Source organism: Scyliorhinus torazame, chromosome 9 (genome assembly GCF_047496885.1).
Source record: "Scyliorhinus torazame isolate Kashiwa2021f chromosome 9, sScyTor2.1, whole genome shotgun sequence".
In the NCBI taxonomy this organism is placed as follows: Eukaryota; Metazoa; Chordata; class Chondrichthyes; order Carcharhiniformes; family Scyliorhinidae; genus Scyliorhinus; species Scyliorhinus torazame.
In genome coordinates this window covers 7,542,737-7,569,504 of record NC_092715.1, presented here as the reverse complement: position 1 = coordinate 7,569,504, position 26,768 = coordinate 7,542,737, and the positions used below count along the sequence as shown (strand labels likewise).

Below are 26,768 nucleotides of genomic sequence, written 5' to 3'. Positions count from 1 at the left end.
TACATGTGACTCCAGACCCACCGCAATGTGGGTCTTAACTACCCTCGGAAATGGAATTCAGTTCAGTTCAAGGGCAATTAGGAATTGGCAAATGCTGATACTGCCAGCGACTCCCAGATCCAAAGACACATCGGACCACAGAATGCCCACAATGCAGAAGGAGGCTATTCCGCCGATCAAGTCTGCACCGACCCATTGAAAGAGCAGCTGACCCAGCCCACTCCCCCATCCTATCCCCATAATCCCACCTAACCTGCACATCTCTGGACTGTGGGAGGAAACCGGAGCACCCGGAGAAAACCCACGCACACACGGGGAGAACGTGCAGATTCCGCACACACAGTGACCCAAGACGGGAATCGAACGTGGGACCCTGGCGCTGTGAGGCAGCAGTGCTAACTATGCCCATTCCATCCCATGAATTAATTTTAAAAAGCAGGTCAGTGGGATTAGTTTGGGGATTGATACAGGGCTATGGGGAGAGAGCGGGGCAGTGGGATTAGTTTGGGATTGATACAGGGCTATGGGGAGAGAGCGGGGCAGTGGGATTAGTTTGGGATTGATACAGGGCTATGGGGAGAGAGCGGGGCAGTGGGATTAGTTTGGGATTGATACAGGGCTATGGGGAGAGAGCGGGGCGGTGGGATTAGTTTGGGATTGATAAAGGGCTATGGGGAGAGAGTGGGGCAGTGGGATTAGTTTGGGATTGATACAGGGCTATGGGGAGAGAGCGGGGCAGTGGGATTAGTTTGGGATTGATAAAGGGCTATGGGGAGAGAGTGGGGCAGTGGGATTTGTTTGGGATTGATACAGGGCTATGGGGAGAGAGCGGGGCAGTGGGATTAGTTTGGGATTGATAAAGGGCTATGGGGAGAGAGTGGGGCAGTGGGATTAGTTTGGGATTGATACAGGGCTATGGGGAGAGAGCGGGGCAGTGGGATTAGTTTGGGATTGATAAAGGGCTATGGGGAGAGAGTGGGGCAGTGGGATTTGTTTGGGATTGATACAGGGCTATGGGGAGAGAGCGGGGCAGTGGGATTAGTTTGGGATTGATAAAGGGCTATGGGGAGAGAGCGGGGCAGTGGGATTAGTTTGGGATTGATACAGGGCTATGGGGAGAGAGCGGGTCACTGGGATTAGTTTGGGATTGATACAGGGCTCTCGGGAGAGAACAAGGCAGTGTGATCAGTTTGGGATTGATACAGGGCTGTGGAGAGAGAGAGCGGGGCAGTGGGATTAGTTTGGGGCTGATACAGGGATATGGGGAGAGCGCGGGGCAGTGGGATCAGTTTGGGATTGATACAGGGATATGGGGAGAGAGCGGGGCAGTGGGATTAGTTTGGGATTGATACAGGGCTATGGGGAGAGAGTGGGGCAGTGGGATTAGTTTGGGATTGATACAGGGCTATGGGGAGAGAGAGGGGCAGTGGGATTAGTTTGGGGATTGATACAGGGATATGCGGAGAGAGCGGGGCAGTGGGATTTGTTTGGGATTGATACAGGGCTATGGGAGAGAGAGTGGGGCAGTGGGATTAGTTTGGGATTGATACAGGGATATGCGGAGAGAGCGGGGCAGTGGAATTTGTTTGGGATTGATACAGGGCTATGGGGAGAGAGCGGGGCAGTGGGATTAGTTTGGGATTGATACAGGGGGGCAATGGGATTAGTTTGGGATTGATACAGGGGGGCAATGGGATTAGTTTGGGATTGATACAGGGCTATGGGGAGAGAGTGGGGCAGTGGGATTAGTTTGGGGATTGATACAGGGCTATGGGGAGAGAGTGGGGCAGTGGGATCAGTTTGGGATTGATACAGGGCTATGGGGAGAGAGTGGGGCAGTGGGATTAGTTTGGGATTGATACAGGGCTATGGGGAGAGAGTGGGGCAGTGGGATCAGTTTGGGATTGATACAGGGCTATGGGGAGAGAGTGGGGCAGTGGGATTAGTTTGGGATTGATACAGGGCTATGGGGAGAGAGTGGGGCAGTGGGATTAGTTTGGGATTGATACAGGGCTATGGAGAGAGAGTGGGGCAGTGGGATTAGTTTGGGATTGATACAGGGGGGCAATGGGATTAGTTTGGGATTGATACAGGGCTATGGAGAGAGAGTGGGGCAGTGGGATTAGTTTGGGATTGATACAGGGGGGCAATGGGATTAGTTTGGGATTGATACAGGGCTATGGAGAGAGAGTGGGGCAATGGGATTAGTTTGGGATTGATACAGGGCTATGGAGAGAGAGTGGGGCAATGGGATTAGTTTGGGATTGATACAGGGCTATGGGGAGAGAGTGGGGCAATGGGATTAGTTTGGGATTGATACAGGGCTATGGGGAGAGAGCGGGGCAGTGGGATTAGTTTGGGATTGATACAGGGCTATGGGGAGAGAGTGGGGCAGTGGGATTAGTTTGGGATTGATACAGGGCTATGGGGAGAGAGCGGGGCAGTGGGATTAGTTTGGGGATTGATCCAGGGCTATGGGGAGAGAGCGGGGCAATGGGATTAGTTTGGGATTGATACAGGGCTATGGGGAGAGAGTGGGGCAGTGGGATTAGTTTGGGATTGATACAGGGCTATGGGGAGAGAGTGGGGCAGTGGGATTAGTTTGGGATTGATACAGGGCTATGGGGAGAGAGCGGGGCAGTGGGATTAGTTTGGGATTGATACAGGGCTATGGGGAGAGAGTGGGGCAGTGGGATTAGTTTGGGATTGATACAGGGGGGCAGTGGGATTAGTTTGGGATTGATACAGGGGGGCAGTGGGATTAGTTTGGGATTGATACAGGGCTATGGGGAGAGAGCGGGTCAGTGGGATTAGTTTGGGATTGATACAGGGCTATGGGGAGAGAGCGGGGCAGTGGGATTAGTTTGGGGATTGATACAGGGGGGCAATGGGATTAGTTTGGGATTGATACAGGGGGGCAATGGGATTAGTTTGGGATTGATACAGGGGGGCAATGGGATTAGTTTGGGATTGATACAGGGGGGCAGTGGGATTAGTTTGGGGATTGATACAGGGGGGCAATGGGATTAGTTTGGGATTGATACAGGGCTGTGGGGAGAGAGCGGGGCAGTGGGATTAGTTTGGGGATTGATACAGGGGGGCAATGGGATTAGTTTGGGATTGATACAGGGCTATGGGGAGAGAGCGGGGCAGTGGGATTAGTTTGGGGATTGATACAGGGGGGCAATGGGATTAGTTTGGGATTGATACAGGGGGGCAATGGGATTAGTTTGGGATTGATACAGGGGGGCAATGGGATTAGTTTGGGATTGATACAGGGGGGCAGTGGGATTAGTTTGGGGATTGATACAGGGGGGCAATGGGATTAGTTTGGGATTGATACAGGGGGGCAGTGGGATTAGTTTGGGATTGATACAGGGCTGTGGGGAGAGAGCGGGGCAGTGGGATTAGTTTGGGGATTGATACAGGGCTATGGAGAGAGAGTGGGGCAGTGGGATTAGTTTGGGATTGATACAGGGGGGCAATGGGATTAGTTTGGGATTGATACAGGGGGGCAATGGGATTAGTTTGGGATTGATACAGGGGGGCAGTGGGATCAGTTTGGGATTGATACAGGGGGGCAGTGGGATCAGTTTGGGATTGATACAGGGGGGCAATGGGATTAGTTTGGGATTGATACAGGGCTATGGGGAGAGAGCGGGGCAGTGGGATTAGTTTGGGGATTGATACAGGGCTATGGAGAGAGAGTGGGGCAGTGGGATTAGTTTGGGATTGATACAGGGGGGCAATGGGATTAGTTTGGGATTGATACAGGGGGGCAATGGGATTAGTTTGGGATTGATACAGGGGGGCAGTGGGATCAGTTTGGGATTGATACAGGGGGGCAGTGGGATTAGTTTGGGATTGATACAGGGCTATGGGGAGAGAGCGGGGCAGTGGGATTAGTTTGGGATTGATACAGGGATATGGGGAGAGAGCGGGGCAGTGGGATTAGTTTGGGATTGATACAGGGCTGTGGGGAATGATCAGTTCCTTGGTCTTTCCGACATTTAGCGAGAGGTTATTTTCGGTACACCGTGCAACCAAGTGATCTATCTCCCTCCTGTAGTCTGATTCCTCGTTGTTTGAGATACGGCCCACCACAGTCGTAGCATCCCCAAACTTGTAGATCGAATTGGAGTTAAATCTTGCCACACAGTCCTGTGTGTGTGCAGGGAGTACAGTAGAGGAATGAGCACACATGTTCAATTTGCATGCATGGATATGATGAGATATACATCTTATCGAGTAATAGCAGTGTTTAGTAATGAGCAGCATTTAAAGCTAAAAAGGTTTTTGAAAATGAAGCCATCTTTTCGTATTTCTGGTTCATTTTTTTCAGGGGGGGGCGGGAGGTGTGAGTGTAAGAAATTGTTATATCTTATATTTGGGCACTTGTAAAATGGGAATTGTTACTGATGTTTATAGCTTTTGAATACGGTCACTTTCATCCTTGTTATGCATAAAAAGAAAAAAACACTAATAAAAATATTGAAATAAAATAGGATGGGAATAGAGGGATACGGACCCAGGAAGTGTCGAAGGTTTTAGTTAGACGGGCAGCATGGTCGGGACAGGCTTGGAGGGCCAAAGGGCCTGTTCCTGGGCTGTACTTTTCTTTGTTATTTATTTCATATTTGTTGCAGTAATGTTATTAAAAATAGGTATAAGATGCACACAGCCAGTATGTCGGCTAAAGCTGTGATTAACAGGTCACAAGAGTGAGGTAATCCTTGATTTTGCAGGGGGGAGGGGCGTATTCTGCTGATAGATTTGAGAAGCATTTACTTGTCTACAGAGAGGTGGCTAATGGAATATTGTTTTGATTTGGAGATCCCTGGGGTGCAGATAATTTATGACAGCTATTGGGCGGGATTCTCCCACCCCGCGCCGGAGAATTGCAGAGCGGACATTCGGCGCAATTGGCGCCGGCGTGGTTGGCACGGCGCCAGCCGCTCTACGCGGCCGGCCCACTGATTCTCTGGCCCGGATGGGCCGAGCGGCCGTAAGGAGAGCCGAGTCCCGCCAGCTCCGTTCTAACCTGCTCTGGGCTGGCAGGACCTCGGCGTGTAAGGGACAGGTGGTGGCCTTTGGGGGGGGGTTCGATCCTTGGGGGCCTCCGATGTTGCCATGCCGTGATTGGGGCCAACCGACTGGCGGGCCAGCCTCTGTGGCTGGGGGCCTTCTTTCCTACGCGCCGGCCCCTGTAGTCCTGCGCCATGTTGCGTCGTTGAAGGAGGCCGCTGCGCATGCGTGCGTTGGCGCCGGTGCCACTGCGCATGACCTTGTTGGCGCCGGCGCAACAGCGCTTGCACGGATCCGACGGCGCAGTTCGCGCTGGGATCTGAGCTGGAGCGGCGCGACCAGGGGCCAGAATTAGTCGTGGGAGCGGCCCGTTCATGCCATTGTAAAACTCGACGGCGTTTACGACGGCGTGGACACTCTGCCGCGGGATTGGAGAATTCCGCCCATTGTATTTGATTCGATCTAACCAGGTCCCCCATGGGACTCTTGTGGGAGGAGACAGAGGAATGCCTTCTGCTTTGGGCACAGATGAACTAATTATGGGGATGAGCCAGGTCTGTCTGTAGTTCAGTTTGCCATTGGATTTTAGTCTGCCAAGTGTTTTTCAGTTGGCTCCTGAAAGGTTCTCTCCAAGGGCAGTGCACCCAGAAAAAAGCAAGTGAACCCAATTGTTAACTTGATTTATAAGTGGTATTTGAACTATTTTGGTTTGCTTAATTGGGATATATAACGGCAGGCGAAGGGAATAAGTTGAAGGTTTTCCTTTAGTTAAGAACTATTGTAACTGTTATCAGCAAAGTTATTTATTTGTTGCTAATATGATTAATTATGTGTTTAAATTTGTTTCTTTTACCACAAAAGATATATGGACGGCACGGTAGTACAGTTGTTAGCACTGTTGCTTCACAGCTCCAGGGTCCCAGGTTCGATTCCGGCTTGGGTCACTGTCTCTGCGTGGGTTTCCTCCGGGTGTTCCGGTTTCCTCCCACAGTCCAAAGATGTGCAGGTTAGGTGGATTGGCCATGATAAATTGCCCTTAGTGTCCAAAATTGCCCTTAGTGTTGGGTGGGGTTACTGGGTTATAGGGATAGGGTGGAGATGTTGACCTTGGGTAGGATGCTCTTTCCAAGAGCTGGTGCAGACTCGATGGGCCGAATGGCCTCCTTCTGCACTGTAAATTCTATGATAATCTATGAAATCCTCCCACAAGTCCCAAAAGACGTGCTGTTACGTAATTTGGACATTCTGAATTCTCCCTCTGTGTACCCGAACAGGTGCCGGAGTGTGGCGACTAGGGGATTTTCACAGTAACTTCATTGCAGTGTTAATAAAGATTATTATTGGTCAGTATTATCACTCCTATGGTGCAGTCACTGCTCCTCAGTCTTAAAAATTGTAAATAGTTGGATTCTCATCCGGGATCCTAACAAAATAATATTCAACGGGTTTATTTGGTATCACTCGCTTTCAGAGTGCAGCTCCTTCATTATTCTCCTGAGGAAGGAGCAGTGCTCCGAAAGCTAGTGATTCGAAACAAACCTGTTGGATTTTATCCTGGTGTTGTAAGACCCCAGCCCAAACCTGTTGGACTTTATCCTGGTGCTGTAAGACCCCAGCCCAAACCTGTTGGACTTTATCCTGGTGTTGTAAGACTTCTTACTGAGCTCACTCCAATCAAACGCCGGCATCTCCACCTCAAAAATAATATTCAACTCTATTCTTCCTACCAAAGTGCATAACTTCACATTTTCCTCTATTATATTCCATCTGTCAAGTTTTTGCCTACTCACCTAACCTGTCTTGATCCCTCTGTCGACTCCACATCCTAGGCAATAGGACATTCAATTCCCTCGTCCAAGTCATGAGTATGTATGAAATAATTGTGGCCCCAGCACTGATCCGTGTGTCACTCCACTAGTTCCAGCTTACCATCCTGAAAATGCCCCTCATCTCAGCTCTCTGTCTTCTGTTAGTTAGTCATTCATCTATCCTTGATAATATACTACCCCCAACAACATGGGTTCTTATCTTATCAAGTAGTCTTTGAGTGGTACCTTATTGAATGTTTTTTATGAATCCAAGTATATTATATATGTTTAATTCCTTTTATCTGTCCAGCTCATTACCACCTCAAAGAATTTGAACAAATTTGTCAGACATGATTTCCTCTTCATGAATCTATGTGGACTCTGCTTTTTGCAGAATGTATTTCTAAATGCTCTATTCCATCCTTTATAATGGACTCTAACATTTTCCCAATGGCAGATGTTAAGCTAACTAGCTCAGTTACCTAGCTGTCACTCTCCTCCATTTGTGAATAAGAGTGTTACATTGGCAGTTTTCTAATCCTCTGGGACTTTACAGAATGTAAGTGTTATGGGAAGATTACTAGCTGTACATCCAGTATCTCTAGAACTACTTCCTTTAATAACCTAGGACACAACCCATCAGGTCCAGATAATACAGGGGGTCCTGTCCTTTGCAGACAGAAATAACATGTAGACACATTGCACCTGTTCCAGCGAAACAAAAGAAGTAACAGCCATTTGCTGGTTCATTCCTCAGAGCAATGCCTTGACCTGGGTCAAGCTATGGTTTAAATGATCAAACAATGCTCAGCAGTTAACTGGCAGTCATTATCAATTGGTGCATTCTGCATAATAATGTCTCAGGGTCCATTTGCCAACGAAACAGCACCCTGTTCTCATCCCATATAGAGTTGTTGTTTCTCCTGACAGTCTTGCTATTGTCCTGGTGAGTACAAGGTGTAAAGCTTTAACAAAATTTATTTTTTTCAGCAATACTTTCATTTTTTGAGTCCCTGTCTCAGATTCAGTATTAATTTCCTCGGGACCAAGTGTTAATTTACTGGGGATCAGTATTAATTTCGTAAGGATTAGTATTAATTTCCTGGGGATCAGTATTAATTTCCTGGGGATCAGTATTAATTTCGTAAGGATCAGTATTAATTTCCTGGGGATCAGTATTAATTTCCTGGGGATCAGTATTAATTTCCTGGGGATCAGTATTAATTTCCTGGGGATCAGTATTAATTTCGTAAGGATCAGTATTAATTTCCTGTGGATCAGTATTAATTTCCTCGGGATCAGTATTAATTTCCTCGGGATCAGTATTAATTTCCTGGGGATCAGTATTAATTTCCTGGGGATCAGTATTAATTTCCTGGAGATCAGTATTAATTTCGAAAGGATTGGTATTAATTTCCTGGGGATCAGTATTAATTTCCTGTGGATTAGTATTAATTTCCTGGGGATCAGTATTCATTTCCTGGGGATCAGTATTAATTTCCTGGGGATCAGTATTAATTTCGTAAGGATCAGTATTAATTTCCTGGGGATCAGTATTAATTTCCTGGGGATCGGTATTAATTTCCTGGGGATCAGTATTAATTTCCTGGTGATCAGTATTAATTTCCTGGGGATCAGTATTAATTTCCTGGGGATCAGTATTAATTTCATAAGGATCAGTATTAATTTCCTGGGGATCAGTATTAATTTCCTCAGGATCAGTATTAATTTCCTCGGGATCAGTATTAATTTCCTCGGGATCAGCATTAATTTCCTCGGGATCAGTATTAATTTCCTGGGGATCAGTATTAATTTCCTGGGGATCAGTACTAATTTCGTGGGGATCAGTATTAATTTCCTGGGGATCAGTATTAATTTCCTGGGGATCAGTATTAATTTCCAGGGGAACAATATTAATTTCCTGGGGATCAGGATTAATTTCCTGGGGATCAGTATTAATTTCCTGGGGATCAGTATTAATTTTGTAAGGATTAGTATTAAATTCCTGGGGATCAGTATTAATTTCCTGGGGATCAGTATTAATTTCCTGGGGATCAGTATTAATTTCCTGGGGATCAGTATTAATTTCATCAGGATTAGTATTAATTTCCTGGGGATCAGTATTAATTTCCTCAGGATCAGTATTATTTTCCTGGGGATCAGTATTAATTTCCTGGGGATCAGTATTAATTTCATCCGGATTAGTCTTAATTTCCTGGGGATCAGCATTATTTTCCTGGGGATCAGTATTAATTTCCTGGGGATCAGTATTAATTTCAACCGGATTAGTATTAATTTCCTCGGGATCAGTATTAATTTCCTGGGGATCAGTATTAATTTCCTGGGGATTAGTATTAATTTCCTGGGGATCAGAATTGATTTTCTCGGGATCAGTATTAATTTGGTCCGGATCAGTATTAATTTCCTCGGGATCAGTACTTCCTGTGGATCAGTATTAATTTCCTGGGGATCAGTATGAATTTCCTCGGGATCAGTATTAATTTCCTGGGGATCAGTATTAATTTCCTCGGGGTCAGTATTAATTTCCACGGGATCAGTATTAATTTCCTCGGGATCAATATTAATTTCCTGGGGATCAGTATTAATTTCGTCAGGATTAGTATTAATTTCCTGGGGATCAGGTTTAATTTCCTCAGGATCAGTATTATTTTCCTGGGGATCAGTATTAATTTCCTGGGGATCAGTATTAATTTCATCCGGATTAGTATTAATTTCCTCGGGATCAGTATTAATTTCCTGGGGATCAGTATTACTTTCCTGGGGATTAGTATTAATTTCCTGGGGATCAGAATTGATTTTCTCGGGATCAGTATTAATTTGGTCCGGATCAGTATTAATTTCCTCGGGATCAGTATTTCCTGTGGATCAGTATTAATTTCCTGGGGATCAGTATGAATTTCCCCGGGATCAGTATTAATTTCCTGGGGATCAGTATTAATTTCCTCGGGGTCAGTATTAATTTCCTCGGGATCAGTAATAATTTCCTCGGGATCAGTATTAATTTCCAGGGGATCAGTATTAATTTCGTCAGGATTAGTATTAATTTCCTGGGGATCAGGTTTAATTTCCTCAGGATCAGTATTATTTTCCTGGGGATCAGTATTAATTTCCTGGGGATCAGTATTAATTTCATTCGGATTAGTATTAATTTTCTGGGGATCAGTATTAATTTTCTCGGGATCAGTATTAATTTCCTCGGGATCAGTATTAATTTCCTGGGGATCATTATTAATTTCCTCGGGATTAGTATTAATTTCCTCGGGATCAGTATTGATTTTCTCGGGATCAGTATTAATTTCCTCGGGATCAGTATATCCTGTGGATCCGTATTAATTTCCTCGGGATCAGTATTAATTTCCTGGGGATCAGTATTAATTTCCTGGGGATCAGTATTCATTTCCTCGGGATCAGTATTAATTTCCTCGGGATCAGTATTAATTTGGTCCGGATCAGTATTTCCTGTGGATTAGTATTAATTTCCTGGGGATCAGTATTAATTTCTTGGGGATCAGTATTAATTTCCTCGGGATCAGTATTAATTTCCTGGGGATCAGTATTAATTTCCTCGGGATCAGTATTAATTTCCTGGGGATCAGTATTAATTTCCTCAGGATCAGTATTAATTTCCTCAGGATCAGTATTAATTTCCTATGGATCAGTATTAATTTCCTCGGGATCAGTATTAATTTCCTGGGGATCAGTATTATTTTCCTGGGGATCAGTATTAATTTCCTGGGGATCAGTATTATTTTCCTGGGGATCAGTATTAATTTCCTCGGGATCAGTATTAATTTCCTGGGGATCAGTATTAATTTCCTGGGGATCAGTATTAATTTCGTAAGGATCAGTATTAATTTCGAAAGGATTGGTATTAATTTCCTGGGGATCAGTATTAATTTCCTGTGGATTAGTATTAATTTCCTGGGGATCAGTATTCATTTCCTGGGGATCAGTATTAATTTCCTGGGGATCAGTATTAATTTCGTAAGGATCAGTATTAATTTCCTGGGGATCAGTATTAATTTCCTGGGGATCGGTATTAATTTCCTGGGGATCAGTATTAATTTCCTGGTGATCAGTATTAATTTCCTGGGGATCAGTATTAATTTCCTGGGGATCAGTATTAATTTCATAAGGATCAGTATTAATTTCCTGGGGATCAGTATTAATTTCCTCAGGATCAGTATTAATTTCCTCGGGATCAGTATTAATTTCCTCGGGATCAGCATTAATTTCCTCGGGATCAGTATTAATTTCCTGGGGATCAGTATTAATTTCCTGGGGATCAGTACTAATTTCGTGGGGATCAGTATTAATTTCCTGGGGATCAGTATTAATTTCCTGGGGATCAGTATTAATTTCCAGGGGAACAATATTAATTTCCTGGGGATCAGGATTAATTTCCTGGGGATCAGTATTAATTTCCTGGGGATCAGTATTAATTTTGTAAGGATTAGTATTAAATTCCTGGGGATCAGTATTAATTTCCTGGGGATCAGTATTAATTTCCTGGGGATCAGTATTAATTTCATCAGGATTAGTATTAATTTCCTGGGGATCAGTATTAATTTCCTCAGGATCAGTATTATTTTCCTGGGGATCAGTATTAATTTCCTGGGGATCAGTATTAATTTCATCCGGATTAGTCTTAATTTCCTGGGGATCAGCATTATTTTCCTGGGGATCAGTATTAATTTCCTGGGGATCAGTATTAATTTCAACCGGATTAGTATTAATTTCCTCGGGATCAGTATTAATTTCCTGGGGATCAGTATTAATTTCCTGGGGATTAGTATTAATTTCCTGGGGATCAGAATTGATTTTCTCGGGATCAGTATTAATTTGGTCCGGATCAGTATTAATTTCCTCGGGATCAGTACTTCCTGTGGATCAGTATTAATTTCCTGGGGATCAGTATGAATTTCCTCGGGATCAGTATTAATTTCCTGGGGATCAGTATTAATTTCCTCGGGGTCAGTATTAATTTCCACGGGATCAGTATTAATTTCCTCGGGATCAATATTAATTTCCTGGGGATCAGTATTAATTTCGTCAGGATTAGTATTAATTTCCTGGGGATCAGGTTTAATTTCCTCAGGATCAGTATTATTTTCCTGGGGATCAGTATTAATTTCCTGGGGATCAGTATTAATTTCATCCGGATTAGTATTAATTTCCTCGGGATCAGTATTAATTTCCTGGGGATCAGTATTACTTTCCTGGGGATCAGTATTAATTTCAACTGGATTAGTATTAATTTCCTCGGGATCGATATTAATTTCCTGGGGATCAGTATTAATTTCCTGGGGATTAGTATTAATTTCCTGGGGATCAGAATTGATTTTCTCGGGATCAGTATTAATTTGGTCCGGATCAGTATTAATTTCCTCGGGATCAGTATTTCCTGTGGATCAGTATTAATTTCCTGGGGATCAGTATGAATTTCCCCGGGATCAGTAATAATTTCCTGGGGATCAGTATTAATTTCCTCGGGGTCAGTATTAATTTCCTCGGGATCAGTAATAATTTCCTCGGGATCAGTATTAATTTCCAGGGGATCAGTATTAATTTCGTCAGGATTAGTATTAATTTCCTGGGGATCAGGTTTAATTTCCTCAGGATCAGTATTATTTTCCTGGGGATCAGTATTAATTTCCTGGGGATCAGTATTAATTTCATTCGGATTAGTATTAATTTTCTGGGGATCAGTATTAATTTTCTCGGGATCAGTATTAATTTCCTCGGGATCAGTATTAATTTCCTGGGGATCATTATTAATTTCCTCGGGATTAGTATTAATTTCCTCGGGATCAGTATTGATTTTCTCGGGATCAGTATTAATTTCCTCGGGATCAGTATATCCTGTGGATCCGTATTAATTTCCTCGGGATCAGTATTAATTTCCTGGGGATCAGTATTAATTTCCTGGGGATCAGTATTCATTTCCTCGGGATCAGTATTAATTTCCTCGGGATCAGTATTAATTTGGTCCGGATCAGTATTTCCTGTGGATTAGTATTAATTTCCTGGGGATCAGTATTAATTTCTTGGGGATCAGTATTAATTTCCTCGGGATCAGTATTAATTTCCTGGGGATCAGTATTAATTTCCTCGGGATCAGTATTAATTTCCTGGGGATCAGTATTAATTTCCTCAGGATCAGTATTAATTTCCTCAGGATCAGTATTAATTTCCTATGGATCAGTATTAATTTCCTCGGGATCAGTATTAATTTCCTGGGGATCAGTATTATTTTCCTGGGGATCAGTATTAATTTCCTGGGGATCAGTATTATTTTCCTGGGGATCAGTATTAATTTCCTCGGGATCAGTATTAATTTCCTGGGGATCAGTATTAATTTCCTGGGGATCAGTATTAATTTCGTAAGGATCAGTATTAATTTCCTGTGGATCAGTATTAATTTCCTCGGGATCAGTATTAATTTCCTGGGGATCAGTATTAATTTCCTGGGGATCAGTATTAGTTTCCTGGGGATCAGTATTAATTTCGAAAGGATTGGTATTAATTTCCTGGGGATCAGTATTAATTTCCTGTGGATTAGTATTAATTTCCTGGGGATCAGTATTAATTTCCTGGGGATCAGTATTAATTTCCTGGGGATCAGTATTAATTTCCTGGGGATCAGTATTAATTTCGTAAGGATCAGTATTAATTTCCTGGGGATCAGTATTAATTTCCTGCGGATCGGTATTAATTTCCTGGGGATCAGTATTAATTTCCTGGTGATCAGTATTAATTTCCTGGGGATCAGTATTAATTTCCTGGGGATCAGTATTAATTTCATAAGGAGCAGTATTAATTTCCTGGGGATCAGTATTAATTTCCTCAGGATCAGTATTAATTTCCTCGGGATCAGTATTAATTTCCTGAGGATCAGTATTAATTTCCTCGGGATCAGCATTAATTTCCTCGGGATCAGTACTAATTTCCCGGGGATCAGTATTAATTTCCTGGGGATCAGTACTAATTTCGTGGGGATCAGTATTAATTTCTTGGGGATCAGTATTAATTTCCTGGGGATCAGTATTAATTTCCAGGGGAACAATATTAATTTCCTGGGGATCAGGATTAATTTCCTGGGGATCAGTATTAATTTCCTGGGGATCAGTATTAATTTTGTAAGGATTAGTATTAAATTCCTGGGGATCAGTATTAATTTCCTGGGGATCAGTATTAATTTCCTCGGGATCAGTATTAATTTCCTGGGGATCAGTATTAATTTCATCAGGATTAGTATTAATTTCCTGGGGATCAGTATTAATTTCCTCAGGATCAGTATTATTTTCCTGGGGATCAGTATTAATTTCCTGGGGATCAGTATTAATTTCATCCGGATTAGTCTTAATTTCCTGGGGATCAGTATTAATTTCCTGGGGATTAGTATTAATTTCCTGGGGATCAGAATTGATTTTCTCGGGATCAGTATTAATTTGGTCCGGATCAGTATTAATTTCCTCGGGATCAGTACTTCCTGTGGATCAGTATTAATTTCCTGGGGATCAGTATGAATTTCCTGGGGATCAGTATTAATTTCCTGGGGATCAGTATTAATTTCCTGGGGATCAGTATTAATTTCCTCGGGGTCAGTATTAATTTCCACGGGATCAGTATTAATTTCCTCGGGATCAGTATTAATTTCCTGGGGATCAGTATTAATTTCGTCAGGATTAGTATTAATTTCCTGGGGATCAGGTTTAATTTCCTCAGGATCAGTATTATTTTCCTGGGGATCAGTATTAATTTCCTGGGGATCAGTATTAATTTCATCCGGATTAGTATTAATTTCCTGGGGATCAGTATTAATTTCCTTGGGATCAGTATTAATTTCCTGGGGATCAGTATTAATTTCCTGGGGATCAGTATTAATTTCAACCGGATTAGTATTAATTTCCTCGGGATCAGTATTAATTTCCTGGGGATCAGTATTAATTTCCTGGGGATTAGTATTAATTTCCTGGGGATCAGAATTGATTTCTCGGGATCAGTATTAATTTGGTCCGGATCAGTATTAATTTCCTCGGGATCAGTATTTCCTGTGGATCAGTATTAATTTCCTGCGGATCAGTATTAATTTCCTCAGGATCAGTATTAATTTCCTGGGGATCAGTATTCATTTCCTGGGGATCAGTATTAATTTCCTCGGGATCAGTATTAATTTCCTGGGGATCAGAATTAATTTCCTGGGGATCAGTATTAATTTCCTAGTGATTAGTATTAATTTCCTCGGGATCAGTATTAATTTCCTGGGGATCAGTATTAATTTCCTCGGGATCAGTATTAATTTACTGGGGATCAGTATTAATTTTGTCCGGATTAGTATTAATTTCCTGGGGATTAGTATTAATTTCCTGGGGATTAGTATTAATTTCCTGGGGATCAGTATTAATTTTATCGGGATCAGTATTAATTTGGTCCGGATTAGTATTAATTTCCTGGGGATCAGTATTAATTTCCTGGGAATCAGTATTAATTTCCTCGGGATCAGTGTTAATTTCCTGGGGATCAGTATTAATTTCCTGTGGATCAGTATTAATTTCCTGGGGATCAGTATTAATTTTCCTGGGGATCAGTATTAATTTTGTCCGGATTAGTATTAATTTCCTCGGGATCAGTATTGATTTTCTCGGGATCAGTATTAATTTGGTCCGGATCAGTATTTCCTGGGGATCAGTATTAATTTCCTGGGGATCAGTATTAATTTTCTCGGGATCAGTATTAATTTCCTGGGTATCAGTATTAATTTCCTCGGGATGAGTATTAATTTCCTCGGGATCAGTATTAATTTCCTGAGAATCAGTGTTAATTTCCTCGGGATGAGTATTAATTTCCTGGGGATCAGTATTAATTTCAGGATGTACAGCTTGCGGATTGCTTTCCTTTCCGTAAATACTGATACAAATAATTCAGGAAATATTCAGACCTACTTTCCAGCTGGGAAGCTTTTCCATTTTCTACATACTAACTTTTACGAAGCACTAAAACATTGGACAACAATTGTAGATACTTGCTCAAGTTTACATGAAACATTCCAAGTAATAGAGCAGAAATCAGCACCTCCTTTCCCCTCTGCATCCAGTTCCTATTTGAACCAAACTTCCGCGTATTGCACCTTGTTCTACTTTCAGGGGCGTCATTCTCCGACCCCCCGCCGGGTCGGAGAATGGCCGTTGGCCGCTGTGAATCCCGCCCCCGCCGAAGTTTCCAGTACCGGAGATTGGGCGGGGGCGGGAATCGGGCCGCGCCGGTTGGCGGGACCTCCCGCTCAATTCTCCGGCCCGGATGGGCCGAAGTCCCGCCCAGAAATTGCCTGTCCCGCCGGCGTAAATCAAAGCTGGTATTTACCGGCGGCGTGGGCGGGCTCCGGGGTCCTGGTGGGGGCGCAGGGCGATCTGACCCCGGGGGGTGCCCCCACGGTGGCCTGGCCCGCGACCGGGGGCCCACCGATCCGCGGGTGGGCCTGTGCCGTGGGGGCACTCTTTCCCTTCCGCCTCCGCCACGGCCTCCACCATGGCGGAGGCGGAAGAGACTCTCCCCACTGCGCATGCGCGGGAAACTGTCGGCGGCCGCTGACGCTCCCGCGCATGCGCCGCATTTCCGCGCCAGCTGGCGGGGCAACAAACGCCATTTCCGCCAGCTGGCGGGGCGGAAATCCCTCCGGCGCCGGCCTAGCCCCTCAATGTCGGGGCTCGGCCCCCAAAGATGCGGAGCATTCCGCAACTTTGGGCCGGCGCGATGCCCGTCTGATTGGCGCCGTTTTTGGCGCCAGTCGGCGGACATCGCGCCGTTGGGGGAGAATTTCGCCCCAGCTCTGTGATCACTCTCGACACAAACATGGTCAGGGCCAAGTTACAGCTCCTATCATTGGGACACAAGATGTAGCAGCAGAAGTAGACCATTCGGCCCATCAAGTTTGCTCTGCCATGCAATGAGATCATGGCTCATTTGATCTGACATAATCCTCAACTCCACTCTCCCGCCTTATCCCCATAACCCTGATTAAAAATCTCTCTCTCCCAGCCTTGACCCAGTCCCTACAGCTCTCTGCCGTAAAGAATTCCACAGATTCTCAGATACAAAATTCCTCCTCATCTGTTTTAATGGGTGACCCCATCCCTCTGAGGTAACACCCTCTGCTGTACAAGGGAGGAAACAATCCACTCCGCAGGTGCTGTGATCAGTCACATCAGCTGGACGGACAGGTCTCAGCTCTGATGTTCCTGGTGATTGAACAGCAGCAGCTGGGACAATGTATCCCAGTACTCAGAGCGGGAGTACTTGCAGCAAGCCAGTGAAGCACATTCGCCAAACAGATGTGATAGCCAGTTTGGTGTCCTGGGAAGCCCCCTGTCATGCTGGCTGACGGCCTTCACTCCTTACCTGGGCGACCTTGTTCTCTGGCAGACTGCTTGCCCTCTGAACTGGAAGGCTGTTTTCCATTCCCGCTCTCTCACACTCCTTTCCTCCAGAGACAGGCACTTGGCGAGTTGGAGTCGGGTTGATATTGGCACTCGGTGTTGGAGGAACTTGGCTTTGGCTGGGAATGGGTGCAAGCTGCTGCTGGTGAATGCTGGGAAGGCTCGTCAGCGACGACCCAACCACCTGCATTAAACTCATGAAGTTGATTTGCTGGAGCTGTTGGGGTGGGAGTGAGGGTGGGGTGGGGGTGCAAGGTGAAAAACAGGAGAGTGAGTTAACATAAGAGGGTAAGGCAGGCGAGGATATTTGGCCGCATGAGGCTGCTCCATAAGATCATTGATCAGATTCTGGCTGTAACCCCACTTTCCCACCAGACCTGCATAACGTTCGACTCCTTAATCAATCAAACAATGTCTAATTAAACTTTCAGTGTTGAATGACCAGCCACCACTGCTTTCTGAGAAGAGAATTGCACAGACTACAAATCCTCAGGGAGACGATATTCCTCCTCACCGCCGTCTTCTGGAGTAGACTCCAAATTCTGAATCTTCCACCCGCCCCCCCGGTACACGCCCTCCCCCAACCACACCCTCGGGCACACCCCCCCCCCCCGTACACCCCCTCCCCCACCCACACCCTCGGGCACGTCCCCCCCGTACACCCCCTCCCCCACCCACACCCTCGGGCACGTCCCCCCCCGTACACCCCCTCCCCCACACACACCCTCGGTCATGTCCCCCCCGTACACCCCCTCCCCCACCCACACCCTCGGGCACGCGCCCCCCGTACACCCCCTCCCCCACCCACACCCTCGGGCACGCGCCCCCCGCGAACAACCCCTCCCCCACCCACACACTCGGGCACCCCCCCCCATACACCCCCTCCCCCACCCAAACCCTCTGGCACGTCCGCCGTACAACACCCCCCCCGTACACACCCTCCCCAACCCACACCCTCGGGCACCCACCCTCCCCCCCCCCCCCCCCGTACACCCCCTCCCCCACCCACACCCTCGGTCACGTCCCCCCCCGTACACCCCTCCCCCACCCACACCCTCAGGCACGCGATCCCCCGTACACCCCCTCCTCCACCCACACCCTCGGGCACGCGCCCCCCGCGAACAACCCCTCCCCCACCCACACCCTCGGGCACCCCCCCCTGTACACCCCCTCCCCCACCCCACACCCGCTGGCACGTCCGCCCGTACAACCCCCCCCGTACACACCCTCCCCAACCCACACCCTCGGGCACCCACCAACCCCCCCCCCCCCCCCGTACACCCCCTCCCCCACCCACACCCTCGGGCACCCGCCCACCCCCCGTACACCCCCCCCCCCACACACCCCCTCAGGCACGTCCCCCCGTACACCCCCTCCCCAACCGATCCCCTCGGGCACCCGCCCCCCCCCGTACACCACCGCCCCAACCCACACCCTTGGGCACCCCGGTCACCCCCCGTACACCCACTCCCCCACCCACACCCTCAGGCACGTCCCCCCCGTACACCCCCCTCCCCCACCCACACCCTCGGGCACCCGCCCCCCCCCGTACACCCCCTCCCCCACCCACACCCTCGGGCACGCGCCCCCCGCGAACAACCCCTCCCCCACCCACACCCTCGGGCACCCGGCCCCCCGTACACCCCCTCCCCCCCCCCACACCCCCCGTACACCCCCTCCCCCACCCACACCCTCGGGCACGCGCCCGACACCATCCTGGTTTCCCCGAGGGAAAAACTTTCTCTCAAACCTACTCAGATTCTGATTTGTTTCAGGAAGAGAACCACAGATTCTTCGAGACTGCATTGAGCGCAAACCTGTTCAACCTATCCCCATCAGCCCCTTCGTCCTCGAATCAGCGGACTGCACCTTCTCTACACTCCTGTTTCAGTGAGGGAGAGCGAGAGAGCTGTGAGAGTGAGTGAGAGTGACAGAGCTGTGAGAGTGAGGGAGAGTGACAGAGCTGTGAGAGTGAGGGAGAGTGACAGAGCTGTGGGAGTGAGGGAGAGTGACAGAGCTGTGGGAGTGAGTGAGAGTGACAGAGCTGTGAGAGTGAGGGAGAGTGACAGAGCTGTGGGAGTGAGGGAGAGTGACAGAGCTGTGAGAGTGAGGGAGAGTGACAGAGCTGTGGGAGTGAGTGAGAGTGACAGAGCTGTGAGAGTGAGGGAGAGTGACAGAGCTGTGGGAGTGAGGGAGAGTGACAGAGCTGTGGGAGTGAGGGAGAGTGACAGAGCTGTGGGAGTGAGGGAGAGCGAGAAAGCTGCGGGGGTGAGGGAGAGTGACAGAGCTGTGGGAGTGAGAGTGACAGAGCTGTGGGAGTGAGGGAGAGTGACAGAGCTGTGGGAGGGAGAGTGACAGAGCTGTGGGAGTGAGGGAGAGTGACAGAGCTGTGAGAGTGAGGGAGAGTGACAGAGCTGTGAGAGTGAGGGAGAGTGACAGAGCTGTGGGAGTGAGGGAGAGTGACAGAGCTGTGGGAGTGAGGGAGAGTGACAGAGCTGTGAGAGTGAGGGAGAGTGACAGAGCTGTGGGAGTGAGGGAGAGCGAGAAAGCTGCGGGAGTGAGGGAGAGTGACAGAGCTGTGGGAGTGAGTGAGAGTGACAGAGCTGTGAGAGTGAGGGAGAGTGGCAGAGCTGTGGGAGGGAGAGTGACAGAGCTGTGAGAGTGAGGTAAGAGTGACAGAGCTGTGGGAGTGAGGGAGAGCGACAGAGCTGTGGGAGTGAGGGAGAGTGACAGAGCTGTGGGAGTGAGTGAGAGTGACAGAGCTGTGAGAGTGAGGGAGAGTGACAGAGCTGTGGGAGGGAGAGTGACAGAGCTGTGAGAGTGAGGTAAGAGTGACAGAGCTGTGGGAGTGAGGGAGAGCGACAGAGCTGTGGGAGTGAGGGAGAGTGACAGAGCTGTGGGAGTGAGGGAGAGTGACAGAGCTGTGGGAGTGAGGGAGAGTGACAGAGCTGTGAGAGTGAGGGAGAGTGACAGAGCTGTGAGAGTGAGGTAAGAGTGACAGAGCTGTGGGAGTGAGGGAGAGCGACAGAGCTGTGGGAGTGAGGGAGAGTGACAGAGCTGTGGGAGTGAGGGAGAGTGACAGAGCTGTGGGAGTGAGGGAGAGTGACAGAGCTGTGAGAGTGAGGGAGAGTGACAGAGCTGTGGGAGTGAGGGAGAGCGACAGAGCTGTGGGAGTGAGGGAGAGTGACGGAGCTGTGGGAGTGAGAGTGACAGAGCTGTGGGAGTGAGGGAGAGTGACAGAGCTGTGGGAGTGAGGGAGAGTGACAGAGCTGTGAGAGTGAGGGAGAGAGTGACACAGCTCCGGGAGTGAGTGAGAGTGACAGAGCTGTGAGAGTGAGGGAGAGGGACAGAGCTGTGGGAGTGAGGGAGAGTGACAGAGCTGTGGGAGTGAGGGAGAGTGACAGAGCTGTGGGAGGGAGAGTGACAGAGCTGTGAGAGTGAGGGAGAGTGACAGAGCTGTGGGAGTGAGGGAGAGCGAGAAAGCTGCGGGAGTGAGGGAGAGTGACAGAGCTGTGGGAGTGAGAGTGACAGAGCTGTGGGAGTGAGGGAGAGTGACAGAGCTGTGGGAGGGAGAGTGACAGAGCTGTGGGAGTGAGGGAGAGTGACAGAGCTGTGAGAGTGAGGGAGAGTGACAGAGCTGTGGGAGGGAGAGTGACAGAGCTGTGGAAGTGAGGGAGAGTGACAGAGCTGTGAGAGTGAGGGAGAGTGACAGAGCTGTGGGAGTGAGGGAGAGCGAGAAAGCTGCGGGAGTGAGGGAGAGTGACAGAGCTGTGGGAGTGAGTGAGAGTGACAGAGCTGTGAGAGTGAGGGAGAGTGACAGAGCTGTGGGAGTGAGTGAGAGTGACAGAGCTGTGAGAGTGAGGGAGAGTGACAGAGCTGTGGGAGGGAGAGTGACAGAGCTGTGAGAGTGAGGTAAGAGTGACAGAGCTGTGGGAGTGAGGGAGAGCGACAGAGCTGTGGGAGTGAGGGAGAGTGACAGAGCTGTGAGAGTGAGGGAGAGTGACAGAGCTGTGGGAGTGAGTGAGAGTGACAGAGCTGTGAGAGTGAGGGAGAGTGACAGAGCTGTGGGAGGGAGAGTGACAGAGCTGTGAGAGTGAGGTAAGAGTGACAGAGCTGTGGGAGTGAGGGAGAGCGACAGAGCTGTGGGAGTGAGGGAGAGTGACAGAGCTGTGGGAGTGAGGGAGAGTGACAGAGCTGTGGGAGTGAGGGAGAGTGACAGAGCTGTGAGAGTGAGGGAGAGTGACAGAGCTGTGAGAGTGAGGTAAGAGTGACAGAGCTGTGGGAGTGAGGGAGGGCGACAGAGCTGTGGGAGTGAGGGAGAGTGACAGAGCTGTGGGAGTGAGGGAGAGTGACAGAGCTGTGGGAGTGAGGGAGAGTGACAGAGCTGTGAGAGTGAGGGAGAGTGACAGAGCTGTGAGAGTGACAGAGCTGTGGGAGTGAGGGAGAGTGACGGAGCTGTGGGAGTGAGAGTGACAGAGCGGTGGGAGTGAGGGAGAGTGACACAGCTCCGGGAGTGAGGGAGAGTGACAGAGCTGTGGGAGTGAGGGAGAGTGACAGAGCTGTGAGAGTGAGTGAGAGTGACAGAGCTGTGAGAGTGAGGAGAGTGACAGAGCTGTGGGAGTGAGGGAGAGTGACAGAGCTGTGGGAGTGAGGGAGAGTGACAGAGCTGTGGGAGGGAGAGTGACAGAGCTGTGGGAGGGAGAGTGACAGAGCTGTGAGAGTGAGGGAGAGTGACAGAGCTGTGGGAGTGAGGGAGAGTGACAGAGCTGTGAGAGTGAGGGAGAGTGACAGAGCTGTGAGAGTGACAGAGCTGTGGGAGTGAGGGAGAGTGACAGAGCTGTGAGAGTGAGGGAGAGTGACAGAGCTGTGGGAGTGAGTGAGAGTGACAGAGCTGTGAGAGTGAGGGAGAGTGACAGAGCTGTGGGAGGGAGAGTGACAGAGCTGTGAGAGTGAGGGAGAGTGACAGAGCTGTGGGAGTGAGGGAGAGCGAGAAAGCTGCGGGAGTGAGGGAGAGTGACAGAGCTGTGGGAGTGAGAGTGACAGAGCTGTGGGAGTGAGGGAGAGTGACAGAGCTGTGGGAGGAAGAGTGACAGAGCTGTGGGAGTGAGGGAGAGTGACAGAGCTGTGAGAGTGAGGGAGAGTGACAGAGCTGTGGGAGTGAGGGAGAGTGACAGAGCTGTGGGAGTGAGGGAGAGTGACAGAGTTGTGAGAGTGAGGGAGAGTGACAGAGCTGTGGGAGTGAGGGAGAGCGAGAAAGCTGCGGGAGTGAGGGAGAGTGACAGAGCTGTGGGAGTGAGTGAGAGTGACAGAGCTGTGAGAGTGAGGGAGAGTGACAGAGCTGTGGGAGTGAGTGAGAGTGACAGAGCTGTGAGAGTGAGGGAGAGTGACAGAGCTGTGGGAGGGAGAGTGACAGAGCTGTGAGAGTGAGGTAAGAGTGACAGAGCTGTGGGAGTGAGGGAGAGCGACAGAGCTGTGGGAGTGAGGGAGAGTGACAGAGCTGTGAGAGTGAGGGAGAGTGACAGAGCTGTGGGAGTGAGTGAGAGTGACAGAGCTGTGAGAGTGAGGGAGAGTGACAGAGCTGTGGGAGGGAGAGTGACAGAGCTGTGAGAGTGAGGTAAGAGTGACAGAGCTGTGGGAGTGAGGGAGAGCGACAGAGCTGTGGGAGTGAGGGAGAGTGACAGAGCTGTGAGAGTGAGGGAGAGTGACAGAGCTGTGGGAGTGAGTGAGAGTGACAGAGCTGTGAGAGTGAGGGAGAGTGACAGAGCTGTGGGAGGGAGAGTGACAGAGCTGTGAGAGTGAGGTAAGAGTGACAGAGCTGTGGGAGTGAGGGAGAGCGACAGAGCTGTGGGAGTGAGGGAGAGTGACAGAGCTGTGGGAGTGAGGGAGAGTGACAGAGCTGTGGGAGTGAGGGAGAGTGACAGAGCTGTGAGAGTGAGGGAGAGTGACACAGCTGTGATAGTGAGGTAAGAGTGACAGAGCTGTGGGAGTGAGGGAGAGCGACAGAGCTGTGGGAGGGAGAGTGACAGAGCTGTGGGAGTGAGGGAGAGTGACAGAGCTGTGAGAGTGAGGGAGAGTGACAGAGCTGTGAGAGTGACAGAGCTGTGGGAGTGAGGGAGAGTGACGGAGCTGTGGGAGTGAGAGTGACAGAGCTGTGGGAGTGAGGGAGAGTGACAGAGCTGTGGGAGTGAGGGGGAGTGACAGAGCTCTGAGAGTGAGGGAGAGTGACAGAGCTGTGGGAGTGAGGGAGAGTGACAAGAGCTGTGGGAGGGAGAGTGACAGAGCTGTGGGAGGGAGAGTGACAGAGCTGTGAGAGTGAGGGAGAGTGACAGAGCTGTGAGAGTGAGGGAGAGTGACAGAGCTGTGAGAGTGAGGGAGAGTGACAGAGCTGTGGGAGTGAGGGAGAGTGACAGAGCTGTGAGAGTGAGGGAGAGTGACAGAGCTGTGAGAGTGAGGGAGAGTGACAGAGCTGTGAGAGTGAGGGAGAGTGACAGAGCTGTGGGAGTGAGGGAGAGTGACAGAGCTGTGAGAGTGAGGGAGAGTGACAGAGCTGTGGGAGTGAGGGAGAGTGACAGAGCTGTGAGAGTGAGGGAGAGTGACAGAGCTGTGAGAGTGAGGGAGAGTGACAGAGCTGTGAGAGTGAGGGAGAGTGACAGAGCTGTGAGATTGAGGGTGAGTGACAGAGCTGTGAGAGTGAGAGTGACAGAGCTGTGAGAGTTAGGGAGAGTGACAGAGCTGTGGGAGTGAGGGATAGTGACAGAGCAGTGAGTGTGAGGGAGAGTGACAGAGCTGTGAGAGTGAGGGAGAGTGACAGAGCTGTGAGAGTGAGGGAGAGTGACAGAGCTGTGGGAGGGAGAGTGACAGAGCTGTGGGAGTGACAGAGCTGTGGGGGTGAGGGAGAGTGACAGAGCTGTGGGAGGGAGAGTGACAGAGCTGTGAGAGTGAGGGAGAGTGACAGAGCTGTGAGAGTGACAGAGCTGTGGGAGTGAGGGAGAGTGACAGAGCTGTGAGAGTGAGGGAGAGTGACAGAGCTGTGGGAGGGAGAGTGACAGAGCTGTGGGAGTGAGGGAGAGTGACAGAGCTGTGGGAGTGAGGGAGAGTGATAGAGCTGTGAGGGTGACAGAGCTGTGGGAGTGAGGGAGAGTGACAGAGCTGTGAGAGTGAGGGAGAGTGACAGAGCTGTGGGAGGGAGTGTGACAGAGCTGTGGGAGTGAGGGAGAGTGACAGAGCTGTGAGAGTGAGGGAGAGTGGCAGAGCTGTGAGAGTGAGGGAGAGTGACAGAGCTGTGAGAGTGAGGGAGAGTGACAGAGCTGTGGGAGGGAGAGTGACAGTGCTGTGGGAGGGAGAGTGACAGAGCTGTGGGAGTGAGGGAGAGTGACAGAGCTGTGAGAGTAAGGGAGAGTGACAGAGCTGTGAGAGTAAGGGAGAGTGACAGAGCTGTGGGAGTGAGGGAGAGTGACAGAGCTGTGGGAGTGAGGGAGAGTGACAGAGCTGTGGGAGGGAGGGAGAGTGAAAAGAGCTGTGCGAGGGAGGGAGAGTTACAGAGCTGTGGGAGTGAGAGTGACAGAGCTGTGGGAGTGAGGGAGAGTGACAGAGCTGTGGGAGTGAGGGAGAGTGACAGAGCTGTGGGAGGGAGAGTGACAGAGCTGTGGGAGTGAGGGAGAGCGAGACAGCTGAGAGAGTGAGGGAGAGTGACAGAGCTCTGAGAGTGAGGGAGAGTGACAGAGCTGTGGGAGTGAGAGAGAGTGACAGAGCTGTGGGAGTGAGGGAGAGTGACAGAGCTGTGGGAGGGAGAGTGACAGAGCTGTGGGAGTGAGGGAGAGCGAGACAGCTGAGAGAGTGAGGGAGAGTGACAGAGCTCTGAGAGTGAGGGAGAGTGACAGAGCTGTGGGAGTGAGGGAGAGTGACAGAGCTGTGGGAGTGAGGGAGAGTGACAGAGCTGTGGGAGTGAAGGAGAGTGACAGAGCTGTGTGAGTGAGGGAGAGTGACAGAGCTGTGAGAGTGAGGGAGAGTGACAGAGCTGTGAGAGTGAGGGAGAGTGACAGAGCTGTGAGAGTGAGGGAGAGTGACAGAGCTGTGAGAGTGAGGGAGAGTGACAGAGCTGTGGGAGTGAGAGTGACAGATCTGTGGGAGTGAGGGAGAGTGACAGAGCTGTGGGAGTGAGGGAGAGTGACAGAGCTGTGGGAGTGAGGGAGAGTGACAGAGCTGTGGGAGTGAGGGAGAGTGACAGAGCTGTGGGAGTGAGGGAGAGTGACAGAGCTGTGAGAGTGAGGGAGAGTGACAGAGCTGTGGGAGTGAGGGAGAGTGACAGAGCTGTGGGAGTGAGGGAGAGTGACAGAGCTGTGAGAGTGATAGAGCTGTGTGAGTGAGGGAGAGTGACAGAGCTGTGGGAGTGAGGGAGAATGACAGAGCTGTGGGAGTGAGCGAGAGTGACAGAGCTGTGAGAGTGAGGGAGAGTGACAGAGCTGTGGGAGTGAGGGAGAGTGACAGAGCTGTGGGAGGGAGAGAGGGTGACAGAGCTGTGGGAGTGAGGGAGAGTGATAGAGCTGTGAGAGTGACAGAGCTGTGGGAGTGAGGGAGAGTGACAGAGCTGTGTGAGTGAGGGAGAGTGACAGAGCTGTGAGAGTGAGGGAGAGTGACAGAGCTGTGAGAGTGAGGGAGAGTGACAGAGCTGTGAGAGTGAGGGAGAGTGACAGAGCTGTGAGAGTGAGGGAGAGTGACAGAGCTGTGGGAGTGAGAGTGACAGAGCTGTGGGAGTGAGGGAGAGTGACAGAGCTGTGAGAGTGAGGGAGAGGGACAGAGCTGTGGGAGTGAGGGAGAGTGACAGAGCTGTGAGAGTGACAGAGCTGTGGGAGTGAGGGAGAGGGACAGAGCTGTGGGAGTGAGGGAGAGTGACAGAGCTGTGGGAGTGAGGGAGAGTGACAGAGCTGTGGGAGTGAGGGAGAGCGAGACAGCTGAGAGAGTGAGGGAGAGTGACAGAGCTCTGAGAGTGAGGGAGAGTGACAGAGCTGTGGGAGTGAGGGAGAGTGACAGAGCTGTGGGAGTGAGGGAGAGTGACAGAGCTGTGGGAGTGAAGGAGAGTGACAGAGCTGTGTGAGTGAGGGAGAGTGACAGAGCTGTGAGAGTGAGGGAGAGTGACAGAGCTGTGAGAGTGAGGGAGAGTGACAGAGCTGTGAGAGTGAGGGAGAGTGACAGAGCTGTGGGAGTGAGAGTGACAGATCTGTGGGAGTGAGAGAGAGTGACAGAGCTGTGGGAGTGAGGGAGAGTGACAGAGCTGTGGGAGTGAGGGAGAGTGACAGAGCTGTGGGAGTGAGGGAGAGTGACAGAGCTGTGGGAGTGAGGGAGAGTGACAGAGCTGTGAGAGTGAGGGAGAGTGACAGAGCTGTGGGAGTGAGGGAGAGTGACAGAGCTGTGGGAGTGAGGGAGAGTGACAGAGCTGTGAGAGTGATAGAGCTGTGTGAGTGACGGAGAGTGACAGAGC

At 49.6% G+C, this 26,768-nt stretch overlaps 1 protein-coding gene across 1 annotated transcript in view; it reads right to left on the bottom strand.

Moving 5' to 3' along the window:
* The window catches only part of LOC140429943 (ciliogenesis and planar polarity effector 1-like), a 687,141-nt gene that overhangs the window by 125,211 nt on the left and 535,162 nt on the right, over positions 1-26,768 (bottom strand). Inside the window, exon 32 of the mRNA XM_072517533.1 lies at positions 17,253-17,507. Within this exon, the coding sequence (XP_072373634.1) occupies positions 17,253-17,507 (255 nt within the window). The remainder of the gene's footprint in view (positions 1-17,252; positions 17,508-26,768) is intronic.